The sequence below is a fragment of the Tachypleus tridentatus genome, chromosome 6 (genome assembly GCF_004210375.1).
Source record: "Tachypleus tridentatus isolate NWPU-2018 chromosome 6, ASM421037v1, whole genome shotgun sequence".
Classification (NCBI taxonomy): domain Eukaryota; kingdom Metazoa; phylum Arthropoda; class Merostomata; order Xiphosura; family Limulidae; genus Tachypleus; species Tachypleus tridentatus.
This window is the reverse complement of record NC_134830.1, coordinates 76,304,175-76,320,332: the sequence shown is the minus strand read 5'-3', so window position 1 is coordinate 76,320,332 and position 16,158 is coordinate 76,304,175. Positions and strand designations below refer to the sequence as shown.

The window sequence follows — 16,158 nt, the reverse complement described above, 5'->3', positions numbered from 1 at the left end:
ATCTTTCAGTCTCTGACATCAGTCTGAAAAAAGTTTGCCCCACTCCTCAATGTATAATTCTTTCAGCTGTGAGATGTTTGAGGGGTTTCTTGCATGTACAGCCCATTTCAAGTTACCACACAGCATCTCAATGGGATTAAGATCTGGGCTTTGACTCAGCCATTCCAGGACTCTCAATTTCTTAGTTTTCAGCCAGTTCTTGGTGGATTTACAGGTATGTTTTGGGTCATTGTCATGTTGCATGGTCCAGTTCTGCTTCAGCTTTAATTTTCTTACAGATGGTCTTACATGATCCTCAAGTACCCTCTAATACACAGTCAATTCATGGTAGATTCTATGATTGTGAGCTGTCCAGGTATTGCTGCAACAAAGCAGCCCAAAACCATGACACTTCCACCTCCATGCTTCACAGTTAGTATGAGGTTCTTTTCCTGGAATGCTGTATTTGGTTTACACCAAACATGTCCTCTGTTCTGGTGGTCCAAATAATTTAATTTTGGACTCATCTGTTCAAAGAACATTATTCCAGAAGTCCTTGTTCTTGTCTACATTTTCTCTGGCAAACTTTAGTCTGGCCTTGATGTTTCTCTCAGAGAGCAAAGGTTTCCTCCTTGCACACCTCCCATGCAAGTTAAACTTGTGCAGTCTCTTTCTAATTGTAGAGGCATGCACTTTCATATCAACAGTAGCCAGAGACTGCTGTAGATCCCATGATGACATGTTAGGGTGTTTGGAGACCTCTTTTAGCATCTTGCAGTCTGCTCTCAGAGTGAACTTGCTTGGACAACCAGACCTGGGCATGTTGGCAGTTGTTTTGAAAGACCCCCACTTGTTGACTATTTTCCAGACAGTGGAATGGCTGATTTCAAAATATTTTGGGATCTTTTTAAATCCCTTACCAGACTCATAAGCTGCTACAATTTTCTTTCTGAAGGCCTCAGACAGCTCTTTTGCTCTCACCATGGTGCTCACTCTCACTTCAACAGTCAGGAGCACACCAAACTAAATGTCTGAGGTTTAAATAGGGCAAGCCTCATTCAAAATGCTGAGTAATGATCTTCTAATCATGTGCACCTGGTGTGATCCACCTGTGTGTGAGTTGAGTCATTTTAAGTGGGAATAAATGTGGGGGTGCCCTAACTTTTTCCTCAGTTAGAATATGCATTTTTGTAGAATTACATTTACAGAAGATCTTGAAAAGTCTTTTCTTCAGTTTTAATTGTTTAGTTATATTCCTATAATCTCTCAGTATTTTAAATATTGAGATTAAATATTTATATATCCAAAAATGTTACAAAAATACACAGGCTTTCATAGGGTATCCTAACTTTTTCACATGACTGAATGCCAGTAGAAGTTGGAGTATGTGTTCCCTGCATGAAAGTTATATGAATTTATGATTAATTCAAGGTTATCTCAGGATATAAAAAGTGCTTCTCTTCATGTGTAATTGTTAAACACCAATAGAGATTGCAAAACACAAAATGTGAAATCACAAATTTGCATGTATCTCTGTGCAAACAAATCTTCATGCTAAATTTGATGAAGGTCCATGAACAGAAAGTAAAGTAGTGGTAAAAATAGCAAAAACACTAAAAAACTGGACATTTGTATGCATTTCCTTATGCACCCAACAAACCTTCATGCTAAATTTGGAGATGATCCATCAACAGGGGATGAAGTAGTGGTAAAAAGATGTGAAAGTGCAAAAATGATCATAAAAATTGCAAAATACAAAAACAAATTTGTTTGTGTCTTTCCATGGACCCAATAAACCTCCATACCAAATATGGTGAAGATCCATCCAGAGGAGATGAGGTAGTGGAACAAAATTCAAAAATGTTCACAAAAACTGCAAAACACAAAATTGAAAATTTGTGTATTACCCCATGAACTCAGTGAATTTTCATGATGATTTTGATGAAGATCTATCTATAGGAGGTGAAAAAGTAGTAAAAAATACAAAACACACACATAAAAACTGCAAAACTGAAAATTTATATTTACCCCTACATGGACCTAAGGAACCTCAAATTCAATTTTTGTGAAGACCCATCCACACCCTGTGAAGTAATTACATGGAAATAAAACACATAATATAATTATATTTATACAGATTTGCCATAATATATATTTCCAGAAACTACACACATTAAATATTTATGCAAGAATTTTACAGACATTACACTGCAAATGTAGTGTTGTATTAAATGTATGTATCACAATCTAAACTGCTTTTTAGCCAACAAAAGTATTTTTACAAATGAGGTTATTTTTATAAAATTCTATTAACTTATAATTTTTTTCATAAAAGTGCCAGTATGTAACCATATTTACTAATTTTAAATTTCTCAATTATCACTTGTTTGGTATCCACAATAACTTAGGTTCTATCTAAAATGTAACCTGGATTAGACTATACTGTTTTTAAAGGCATAAATAAAGTTGCATATTATCCTTTTCACTTGAGCACATATTTCACTATACAACTTGTTTTATAAAAGTATATTTTAAGTTTAGACTGTGTAAAACAAATTGAACTCCAGAGAGGAGATACCCAAGCACTAATTTTGTTATCAAAATCTTTTGTAGTCTTAGATATATTACTGATACAGGTTTGTTGTTTATATCAATATTAGGTTATCATAAGGTACCTGTAAAGATCACTTTCTTACAGACTAGCTGCACATGCCTTGAACTGGTTTTGGTCCATACACATATAAAGTACTAAGATACATGTAGGTTATAATTTCAAATAACTATTCTTAATGTTTTTGAGAGCTTCTGTGTATTTTTACTAGTACTTTGTTGAAAAAGATACATATATAGATTCTACAAACAATTAAAAACTATGTAAGCTGACAACATAGCTTTCATGAAAAAGTGTAAATTTCAATATAAAATGTTATGCAAGATTGCAATCTGTTTAAACATTCTATACTGTCTATTACTTATCCACATTCTCGAATTCTGGAAATATTCTCAAACAAATCTTTTTATGTCTTTCTACAGATGTAAAAATTCTAATGCAGACTGAACTAATTTTTGTTGAAATACAAAATTTATTGCCTATAACATATTTTGAAATGCATATTCAAAAATATACACACATTACCTTTATATACATGTAACTGGCATGTGAGTCACAGCTTTGAAAGTACAACTATGTATTAACAATTTTATTAAACTGTGTTATAGTGCCTGATAATGTCATATGACTGTCATTTATTTTTCAACATATTTTTAACTATTCTAATGAGCTGAAATGCTTGTGTTAATTGTTCAATACTTTTTGACACCAATATAACTAAAGTAAATGTAAAGCAGCAAAATCACCTTAATACAAAAATTCAAAATCAATGAACACATATTTCTCTACATTGTTTGTATTGGCACTTACAACATAGTTTGAATTAGTGATAATAAAAAGTTTGAGTTAAATTTCTGAACTTCTCAAAAATTAAAAAAACAAAATACAGATAATAATTGATCTCACTTTACTACAAAGTTAATTTTACATTATTGACAAATACATGATGCAGATTTTAATTTTGTGTAATTATACAAGAATTAAAATATACATGTCATAAGTAGTAATTTTTCATATAAAGGTTAAGTTCATAAAATATAAATATTGAACTACCAAGATACAACAGAATGTATTCTTACTACAGTATCTTTAATAGATTTTCATAAAACATATACCATGTACAAATTATTACAGCAAATATTCACTTGGTGTATTGTACATATGTAATACATGAATAATACATTTTTTCTCTTTATTTCCTCAATGATTGGAGAACATTTGGAAACAACCATAGTTTAAAAAACAAAAGAAAACTTGGAGCTCAAATTAATTATGCTACAAGATGTCAATACATCTTTAAAGTTCATTGCCATACATCAATACATTACAATATATCATTTATAGTCTTGAAGATATACACTTATGTATTTAAAAATGGAAACTTAATAATGCTATATATATAATCAACTTACTGATCACTGAATATTAAATTTGTTATACATAAACGGAAACTTTAACAGATACAAACATACTGTAAATGTTACAGCTTACTAAGAAACAATCTACATATGTGGGGTGATGGTTGAGGGCATAAATATATAAGTATATATCAAGTAGTATAGAACCTTCTTCAGTTGCAACAGTCATATATTTATGCTTTAAATAAAAACTAAAATAAAACACTATGTACAAGCCTACACTTACAACTGATACTTTTCTAGACCTTAATAACTTTAAAAATTAAACAATATAATGTTTTACATTTAAGTTCAATCGAACATAACTCCTGTCTTAATCAATTTACACGCTCAAGGTTTATTGTAAGGTTATTATTTCCAGTTGATAGCCAAATTTAAAAAAACAACATAATTCTGCAATTAAATTCAATCGCCATAACTCATAATCATATCTTAACTAAGTGACACGCTTCAGTTTTATTGTATGGGGTTTTATTTTCACTTGTTTGACAAGTTTTGGAAAAATAAAAACAAGCCCAGCTAGTCATGGCTACCACAATTATGAATATGAACAACTCAACTAGAATGAACAAATTACAGCGTTACGACTTCAGAGATTACCTACCCTGGGTAAATCTTTTAAATGATTGGCATCCAACTCCAGTTCCTCTAATGTCCGAGCGTAACGTAAAACATCGTCGGGAACACTTATTAAATTGCAATGCCTTTTGTCTATAAATTCGACCTGTCGATTACAACCACCAAATATCGGAATGCACCGAAACATGATGCTTACTCTAAAGTGATCGTAGATTTTTAAACTATCACACTCTTAATTTCTGATGCACAAGATGAAGAAATAGTGTGCACAGATGTCAACATTCTCAAATACTCTATTCCTCTTTTTAAAAGTTGCTTTATGTGGAGATGCCGGTATACAACATGTTTACTACACCATACGTAACATCAATCTGTCTCTCAAACAACATACACCATCTCTTTTAAATTCAAGTTTGACATTACAAAGCTAGTTGTTTAAAGTCTGATAATGCCACTATTGATACGTTAGTGCCATCTCTTGAGAAGTCTGTGTACTGTAGCCTGTGTTCTGAAATTCCTGCAAAAGTTTAAAAATACGATGAAGGTTTGAAGAAATAACAAAGACTAATAATTTTTATCATGTATTAGATTACTTTTAATTTTGTTATTCGTTTTATTAAATAAAGTATTTCACCTAAACATAAATTTTACTGCGAAATACTGGTTCTGATTTTCTAAATAGGAAATAAGCATTGATATTTTCAGTATTATTTTTTCACCAAAAGATTTGTTTTGTTTGTTTTTGAATTTCGCACAAAGCTACTCGAGGAACATCTGTGCTAGCCGTCCCTAATTTAGGAGTGTAAGACTAGAGGGAAGGCAGCTAGTCATCACCACCCACCGCCAACTCTTGAGCTACTCTTTTACCAATTAATAGTGGGATTGACCATCACATTATAATGCCCCCACGGCTGAAAGGGCGAGCATGTTTGGTACGACCGGGATTCGAACACGCGACCCTCAAATTACGAGTCTAATGCCTTAACCCACCTGGCCATGCTGAGCCTACAACGTACCAGTTTCAAAAGTAATACAACATTATATACCTTCATTACATAACATGTAGGTCAACTTGCTTGCATAATGATAGTAATATATAACTTGTGGATTATTTTTAAAATATTCTTATTTCTATAAATATAAGAATTCCTTTTCATCATAATTTTCGTATTGTAATTAATCTCTTAGTAATCCGTATAAATTTGATATACAATTTATTAACTTAATTAGATGAAACTCTTAGACATGAAAAAACAAACAATGCAATTGTTATGCACTGAAATTGGTCAGACTCACTTTCGAAATTTGAAGCTATATTCTGTTTTGCAATTGCTCGCCACTTGTCTTGCCTTATAATTTTTTTCATAACTATTTTTGATATTTACACTTGTATATTCATATATTTGATACGCCTTCTCAACATAGACCATCGACTGCCTCCCTTCACTTTGTCCCTCTACACATTTAAAATTAAAGAACAAAGCATTTGTAATGGATTTACCGTTATACGTTTATTTTAATACTCACACTTGTTCCAGTATAGTTTTCTCTTTTTTTGCATATTACATATGTTTTTGACTGTGTATTGTGCAAGTCTTTCCTGTTATCAAAAGTTGTAAAATATTCTCGAGAGTAAGAATCAGTAATATTTGTTTTACGAAAATGCGCTATTATATTGTTGAAACTTCCACAAACTCATGTGATTCGCAAAAACAGTGGCTAGCCGAGAGATAGAAGACTATTATTACTGAGTAGCTACACTCGTTGTGATATAGGCCTGGGAAGCTATAATTGTGATTATAGCTATAATCGGAAGACTACAGGAATAGATCAAGACGCTCATATATTTCGAACATTACAAACCGTTCAACTTCACTAAATAATATAATTTATAAACTGAAAGAATTATAAACTGAAATTATGTATATTGATAAACTAGAATATAAAACCCCTATCCATTACATTTGTTAAGAGGTTATTATACTTAATTTGTTTGTTTTTGAATTTCGCGCAAAGCTACATGAGGGCTATCTGTGCTAGCTTTCCCAAATCTAGCAGTGTAGGACTAGATGGAAAGTAGCTAGTAGTCACCACCCACCGCCAACACTTCGGTTACTCCTTTAGCAACAAATAGTGGAACTGACTGTCACAATATAACGCCCCAACAGCTGAAAGGGCGAGTATATTTGGCACAATGGGAATTCGAATCCGCAACCCTCAGATTTGAATTTGAATTTAGAAGTTAATTAAAGGTTAATGTGTATCAAATTTATGATATTTGTCAAAAAGATTGATACACACAATCTTCTTTTTATCACAAATATATGTTAATATACAAACGATAAACAATACAGTTTATGATAAAGGATTTTACAAATAGTTATTACAAATGATGGTTTATGTACAAGAGTTTTACAAACTCACAGACAATACTGAGTCTTATATCGGGTCTATAACTGAATTTTTTATCGATGATCCAGGTCCAGAACAAGAATACAGCGGTAAGTCTAAAGAGTTACAATGCTAAAATCAGGGACTCGATTCCCCTCATTGGACTCAGCAGATAGCCCGATGTGGCTTTGCTATATGAAAACACACACATCCAGTTCATTCTCTCACACCTCGCTCATACAGGAAGTGTTGAAGGAATGTTCCGTGGGTATTTTTTGAGACCGGCAAATAAAATGTCCAGAAAATAACAAGTTCTTGGAATAGTCCAGTTATTAAATATTTAACCACAAGTTGAAATTAGGTCACTGATGTAAAATTTTGCCATTAAATGAATTTATAAAATTACTTTCTTAACACGAAATATGGTTACCACATAAAAATTGTTTGGTTAAAGTGTTCAATCTTTTGTGCTTAGTTACTGGCCATCATATCTGAGCGGTTAATCTCAATTGATTTTAAGTTTACAAGGTAATATTTTTTAATGTTATTACATAAAGATACAGTTTTGTCGTAATTGTAAGATGTCATAAAATAAAACTAGACGTAAGTAGACACTAATCTAAAAGGTTATCAACTACAATTACGTTTATAATTTACTGTTAAAATTATAAATATAATTAATTTTTCTTTGTAAGAGAGATGAACTTGGTTTGGTTTGTTTTGAATTTCGTGCAAAGCTACAAGAGTGCTATCTACGTTAGCCTTCCCTAATTTGTAAGACAACAGAGAAGGCAGCTAGTCATCACCACTCACCGCCAACTCGTGGATAGTCTTTTACCAACGAACAGTACGATTGATTGAAAAATTGTAACGCCTCTACCGCTGAAAGGGCGAGCATGTTTGGTGTGACGAGAGATGAACAAAAAATGCCCATAGCAAATGCATTGAGGCTTAGTTCACCGAAAAGCTCATAGATAGCAACAAGCACTAAATTTTGTGGTTGCCAGTTAAAATTACAAAATTTTTACTTATAAAGAGTTCTACCCTGTATCATTACAGGGATGAGTAATTTATTTGTTTTTTTTTTTATATAATTTTGTATGTATTCACAATTGCATGTTTAACTCAATATAAAGCGATATTATCTAATAGGTTATTTTTAGTTGCAGGAATTTACAGAAATATTACAGTGGGCAGTGCAAGTATTATCTACACTACATGTATAGCAATAAAGGAATAAAGCTTGCTAGAAGTAAACCAACTTACTGGACTTTTGAATTACCTGCTCATGAAAAACTGTAAAAATTCATTTCAATATTCTCTTTATTTTATACGTGTAAGTAGCAGAAGGTTGAAAAATAATCAAGAGCACATTTATCTTTTTGAAAATGTAATAAATAACAAGACAATCTAAGTGATTAAAGATTCACGATAAACATCTACAAAACGAAGATTCCTGATACGAGCACCAAATAGTAACGCACCCCAAAGCTATTGTAGTGAAAAAAATGTTTGCTATTGGACCCTCTTGTTATAGCAAAGTCTACTAATATTAGACTGTGCCATAGCAGCTTGAGATCTGTAAGAAACAAAAACATATTTGGCTTGTAGCATCTGTTAGACAGCATATTGTGGATAATCAATCTATTCTATAAGGATCTTGATCAGGAAGCTATAGGAATATATTAAAGAATACGAATATTACATGTTTCACATTTTGATGACAGAACTGGCCTGAAAAATTATATTTTACATCTTATGTTCAGATTTTTAGTCAGATTACATTTATTGCTCATTACAGTTATGTGTCTTATTCCTCGTTGAAGAATAACAACATTCTGGAAATAACATTAAACATTTATTTGTTTTTCATAAATAAAAAATGGTTGAAACATTTTTATGAGTATACAAGGTTGGGATGCACAAGCTGAACAACAAAATAAATAGAATATCAATTTTTTTGTTAATTTCGCACAAAGATACTCGTCCCTAATTTAGTAGTGTAAGACTAGAGGGAAGGTAGCTAGTCATCACCACCCACCGCCAACTCTTGGGCTACTCTTTTACCAACAAATAGTGGGATTGACCGTAACTTTATAACGCCCCCACGCCTGAAAGGGCGAGCATGTTTGGCGCGACGGGGATGCGAACCCGCGACACTCAGGTTACAAGTCGCACGTCTTAACACGCTTGGCCATGCCGGGCCATCAATGACAATTAAGTAGCGTTATTTTTATTATTTGATTATCATTTCAACATAAAAACTCTAACGTTAAACTGCTCAGTGGCTTAGCTGCAAGCTTGAAGGTTTATAACGCTAAAAACCGGACTTCAATACTCTAGAGTCTAGATGCACACAGCGCTGGTATCTTGTCGTGTAATTTCGCCCTTAGCAACAAATAAATAAACTGACATTAGAATAATTTACACGAAAAGAAAATAGCTGAAAAGTAAATGGGTAAAAAACAACAGTATAAACCATGTATCTATTACACATAATTACAACCTTGAAAGTGTAAATTTACTGTAGGAATTTTTCAAAAACATTACGCAACGCTTCATTAACCTGAATATAGAAATACCATGCATCGTAATGAACCTCTCTATGGAGAGAAAATAACAAACATTTACTATTTTCTTTACAATATGATTACAGCAGATAGATATAAATATGAAAGTTAGCTATGTCTGTTAAGTAACAGAGACGAGCAAAATTTTATACAGTGGTTGCACTGGGTGTTTATTTGTTTCTAATATTCGTGCAGAGATCACAGATATATGTCAGCACAGTTAACAGAACTGAGTCAAAATGTATTGGGATTTCATTTTACGTTTGCTACTGGTCTTATTTTCAGGTCCTCTGCTAGTACAGTGTTAAGTCTACGGATTTACAGCGACCTTCATATTACAAAGCTCTTACGGCTGAAAGGGCGACTAATGTTTGGTGTGACGGAGATTCGAACCCGCGACCCTCAGATTACGAGTCGGGTGCCTTAACCTCCTGGCTCTATATTTTAAAGTATCACCTAAAAAATAAAAAAAATACAATATCTTATTTGAAAACAGAACAATTAAAAATCTCAAAATACAATATTCATCTAATAGTGTACAATCTAGAAAATATTATTTTATTTGAGAGAATCTCACAATCTTTAATTTCTAGATACCAGCGATACCGAGGAAATAATTTAATTTTCACTTATTAACATCATACGAAAACGGTTAAAAACGGTAACATCTTTCAACACAATTACAAGTTCAGACAAAATGAAATAAAAAAATTTCTTGTGACGATTTTCGATCCTGACACAGAGGTTTCTACGTGTTGATTGCGGATTGAAATGTCACGAAAAATTCTGAAATAAAAATAATGCTTTCAAGATTTTACTTATAGTAGCAAGAACTGGATAGCTTAGATTTGTAAGAAAACGGAAAGGTTTGGTTAGAAGAGTGCCGCAATCATAATTTTTCTTCGAAAACTCGATTTTTTAAAAAGTTGGCTCGTATATTTACAGTACAAACAAAGAAAAACACTAAAACTTTTGCTTTATGTTGCAGTACTTCTTCTACAGCACATATGATGCTACAGTTGCATTAGAAAATTATCGTTTCTTTTGACAGTTGTGTATGCTTTTGACAGAGATAATTTGTAAATTGTGAGAAGAAAACAGCTACTGGACAAGAAACTAACTGATACTAAAAAGTGACGCGAGTGAAACTTCGTTTTTGATAAAATCAACAGTTATTAATATAATGCGCAGAGATCCTACACTTTTAAAGGTCTTAAGTGTTGAACAAATCTGTCGAGTGATGCACAGGATGTCTGTTACTGACTTTGAGTCCAGCAGTGCAAAAAGTAGGTTTGTTGTTCCGGAAGAACTTTTAGAAACATAAATGCTGAGTGAAATAAATATGTTATTGTTCTGGTGTTTACGGTCATTTATCCATCATAACAAATGTCCTTTTATTTTATTTCTTTGTTAATCTTTAACTGATTATTTCAAAACTGACTTCAACCTCAAAATTTTTTAAATCCAAGAAAAAAAATATATATTTTTTGACAGGCATGTCGCATCTTCATGTATAACAAGATATTATATGCTCCCCGCGAATACAGTGGTAAGTCTACGGATTTACAACACTAAAATCAGGGGTTCGATTACTCGTGGTGGACTCAGCAGATAGCCTGATGTGGCCTTGCTATAAGAAAAAAACACACACACACACAAGATATTATATATACACCCGTTATACAAGCATTTAATATACATGTAATCATTTATGTATATATATATATATATATATATATATTACCTTCCAAAATTAGACACATTAAAGTTGAAGTATATGTATATTTTATTTTCGCAAATAAGAAACGGTATGTTCGTAAAAAACCAACAACGCTGGGCGAAGGTACTGAAACACGAGTAATATTTCTAAAACATGTAATACCTTTTTTCTAGTCAGATAAAGTACCATGTCCTACATTTTGTATTTCAATGTGAATAGAAGTTTTTATTTAATTGTCTGAGAATCAAAGCTGTACAGTTTAAGATGGTGATGGGAGTAAGTTCGAAACTTTTAACACTTAAATATTCGATTCCTAATTTGCTAGAAGTAGTTCAGTTAATTCAAAGTTCGGTCAATATCAGCATACCTAAAATACACTTTGTTATGTTAAACAGCTCGGCATAGCCAGGTGGTTAAGGCACTCGACTCGTAATCTGAAGGTTGCGGGTTTGAATCCCCGTCACACCAAACATGCTAGCCCTTTCAGCCTTTTCTCTAGTCTTACACTGCAAAATTAGGGACGGCTAGCACAGATAACCTTTGTGTAGCTTTGCGCGAAATTCAAAAACAAACAAATAAATTATTCTTCGTCGCTTAGCAGTAAGTTGAGGACATATAATGCTAAAATGGGATTTCGATACTTGCAGTGAGCAGAGAACATGTAGCCTAGTGTGTAGTTGTCTAATTATTGACAAAATACTGTGCAGTATGTTTTAAAAAAAAAAAAATCTTTGTTTCTATCACTTTCGATACGATCACTTGAACATGGTTTGATCAGTGAACATTAACTGTGTGAATTTATACCGTATATATTATAATGTTACTTTTCAAGCTGCAAGATTCTTGAATTACTTCGTTTATTTTTTTATGATTACACGTGTGGTAAGTTACACAGACCCTAACACAACGTGGAACTTCTTAAGTGGGAAATATAATTGTTCTCTCTGCGGCCTCTTTGTCAAAACAACATAATATAAGTAATTTTGAATGGATAAGAAATAAAATTGACCACCTTTTTGATTTAAGTGTTTTTCTGAAAGGCGTCAGCATTTGTAATATATATATACACTCTTCAAAAAAAGAAACGCAAAAGGCAAAATGTGAGACATATTGTTAACAAGTTTATTCCGGGTAGTTCAGTATGACATGTGTGAAACTTTGCACATTCACTGCTGAACATCCAAAGTCTGCAAAGGCGAAGTCCACGCTCACTAGTTGAAGTTTAACGTCACTCAACGTCAATAACGAGTATGCTCCCCGTGAGCATCAATAACTGCTTGGCATCTCCTGCCCATGAAAGCGATGAGATGACGAATCACATCCTGTGAAATGGCTATCCACTCAGCCTGCAAAGCTGCTGCAAGCTGAGGCAGAGTCTGCGATTGAGGTTGTTGCCGTCGCAGACGTCGGTCCAACTCGTCCCAAAGATGTTCGATGGGGTTTAAATCTGGTGATCTGGAGGGCCAGGAAAGAACGTTGATGTTATGGTGTCTCAAGAAGACAGTGGTGAGTCGGGCTGTGAGAGGACGGGCGTTGTCATGTTGAAAAACGTCGTTGACGTTCACCATGATGGGTTGCACATGGGGCCTAAGAATCTCGTCGACGGTTGCGTACAGTCTGATCGGAAATCATACGCAGCCCTGGTATGGTTCAAGCAGTAGATGTCGCAGTGGTGGTCCTATCCCGAAGGTGACGTAACCGGATGTAGCAATCTTGTGCGGGCGTGGTCATACGAGGTCTGCCAGATCGTGGACGGTCACGAGTTGATCAATGTTGTTGGTGACGATTCCATAGCCTTGTAATGGTGCTTGGGTGGACATTCACAGCTCTGACAACATCTGATCGAGATTTGCCTGCTTCCAAGCGACCAATGGCGTTGTTGCGTTGTGCTTCAGTCAGTCTTGGCGTAACTGTATTGCGTGTCGGTGGCTTAACACTGAGCTATTGAAACCGAGAACCCGTCACTTTTATAGGGATTTTGCACATGTTGCACCTGCAGAACATGCAGATCTCTCAAACAAATTTATTGGACACGCATGCGTTTTGGCGAAAAATCCGATGTTTTCCTGCGTTTTCAAAGTGCACAACTTTTATTGTCATTTTGGTCTGATAGTCAGTGCCTTAACACGTGTAACATCACATACTCTGAGCTTGTAACGTTATTACATATATTTCTCTTTAAAATAACAAAAATATCCCTTTTGCGTTTCTTTTTTTGAAGAGTATATAACAATGTCTTATAGATTGTTTCTGTGACTCATTAGGCAGATTCAGGAATGACATGTTAAGCATATATAGAACAATTTATGAGTCTTAAGATTCTTCTCAATTTATATCTTGACAAAGCCAGTTATATGAAGTCTAATATCTGGTAACCTACCAGAAGTTAAAGAAGTGGATTTAAATGATATTCTTTACTCGTCTTAACTTAAGAAAAGGTTATAATAATACAACAAGGACACTTTGCTATCTACCTTGGTATCTTACTTATAGAACGTGGTTTATTTTCTTTTTCCAAAATAGTTGTATTACGAGATATGTTATCACTAATTTTTAATTACGTTCAGTTACATCTTTACATTTTGATGATAATATTTAGGAATTAACTATAATGGGTTTGTAAGAGTTTTCTTAATTTTAAGCAGTTTTTATTACGCGTTATGTATATGTTTTGTATCTAATAACTCATTCTTTTATCTCTACAAGTATTTGTATTTTGTAAAATTACTAATGTTAATTTCCGCCATCTCTAATTTGGAATTCTGACTATATAGAAGACAGTCAGTCAGTCTGCACCCTACAACTCACCATCATTACTAAGAGACTAAGAGCCATTTTTATAACGCTCTCACAGCTCAAAGTGCGGGGGACATTTTGTAGATTCGAAAGTGGTTTGCCAGCTCCAAAACACAGAGCTATATCGCAGCACTAACTTGCGCCATGTCTTTATCAAACAAACAGTAAAATCTACATATAGTTTATTTAGTATAATAAGTATTTCACGAGAAGCGTATTGCAGCTAACGGTTAAAAATAAGTGAGTTTTATTAATCTTTCTATTAGCAAAAGGCTCGGATGAGTGATGGTTACTTAATTAATATTACAGAGTATAGAATAAACAGCAATAAATAAAACAGTTTTATTTATTATATCATATGGATATTTTAACAAAAATATTCATAATTTATAAATTTTATTTTGATTGAATTGTTAACTTTCAAATCACCCATAACGGTTGTCAGTGATTTATACCAGTTGGTTCTCCTAGTTTATTAATTATCATACATCACGAGAAAGTAAACTTCCACCTACGGGCATTTCTCATCTAATTACAATATATATATTTTTTGCATGTGCAAACACTTACAACATTGAAAAATAATGATCATTAAAGATGACATCTCTTGTCTGAATGTATCACACTTTTTTACTTGTAAGAAGCCACCATGTAAATGTATCACAAGGAGAGACACTATAAGAAAAAGTATCCCAATATATTTATTTTGAAGTATATTTCCTTTTTTCCAACGAATGCTTCTGATGAAGTAGTGAGAGCTCCTTGATAATATTTTTGGTATATAATAAAAAGCAACAACCAAAAACAATTAACAGTACTCTCATGAAAAGCTTATAATGTTTTATTTAGGTTTAATGGTTGCAATGGTGGTATAGTTTTACTTATGCACTTACAAGTTAGATCGGTTTAGTTACTTAGAAGTAAGATAGTTTGGTACTCATATGAGAATAAACTAAGCTTAAATCATGTTAAATGATTGTGCTCACAGAGACGAAATGAAACGCACACATAAAAATCGTACATTGTTTAATAATATTGTTTGTATGATTGATTTAAATTTAGTTTAAGCTACACATATAATTAAATATTGAAAGAAAACCAGACGTTTCTAAATACGTATATTAATATAATAGAGATTGAATTTAGCCCGGCATGGCCAAGTGTGTTAAGGCGTTCGACTCCTAAGCCGAGAGTCACGGGGTCGAATCCCGATCGCACCAAACATGCTCGCCCTCCCAGCCGTGAGGCGTTATAATGTGATGGTCAATCCCACTATTCGTTGGTAAAAGAGTAGCCCAAGAGTTGGCGGTGGGTGGTGATGACTAGCTGCTTTCCCTCTAGTCTTACACTGCTAAATTAGGGACGGCTAGCGCAGATAGCCCTGGAGTAGCTTTGCGCGAAATTAAACAAAAACAAAAAAGAGATTGAATAAAATAGCTTATGTTTGTGTAAAGGTTTGAATAAAGAAGCTTAAATGTTTTAAGCATGTCTGACTCTTACTTTTACTGATTTAATAATAAGTAGTTTGTTTATATAATTTCCTAAATTTTATTTTAATGAGAAACAATTGCATTTTTTTCTTATGTGATTGTTTGAAAAAACTAATGTATGAAAATATACTTCTAAGAATTTACGAAGAACTATCGTTATGTTTGTTATTAAGCACAAAGCTACATAAAGAGCTATCTGTGCTCTGCCCACCACGGGTATCGAAATCAGGTTTCTAGGAGTACAAGTCCGCAAACATACCGCTGTGTCTTTTGGAGGACTATCGTTGCTATTTTAACCCATTCTCTAAACGTAAAGGGTTTTTAACTAACATTTGGTTCAGTTGTTGTTTGAAATTCGCAACTATGTACGAACATGAGAAGCAAGTTTAAAATTGTAGGTTTTATAAAATATTTGAAACTATTACTTACAAAATTGCTGTCGGTAATAAAATAAAATGTTTATTTGATACGAAGTTAATAATTTAGTTTAAAAGTTCTATGTTTCGAAAATTAGGCTCCGAAACAGACATCATTTTACAAAGTAAAATTATAAAACAATTTTATTTATTCTTTTAAAAAGTGTCTACTAATTAAAATTATGTTT

At 33.2% G+C, this 16,158-nt stretch overlaps 1 protein-coding gene across 1 annotated transcript in view; it reads right to left on the bottom strand.

Moving 5' to 3' along the window:
- LOC143251643 (uncharacterized) overlaps nt 1–5,034 on the bottom strand; it is a 206,009-nt gene extending 200,975 nt beyond the window's left edge. The window contains exon 1 of the mRNA XM_076502905.1: nt 4,613–5,034. Coding sequence (XP_076359020.1) covers nt 4,613–4,774 — 162 coding nt within the window. The 5' untranslated portion in view covers nt 4,775–5,034. The remainder of the gene's footprint in view (nt 1–4,612) is intronic.
- Nucleotides 5,035–16,158: the final 11,124 nt, after the last annotated feature.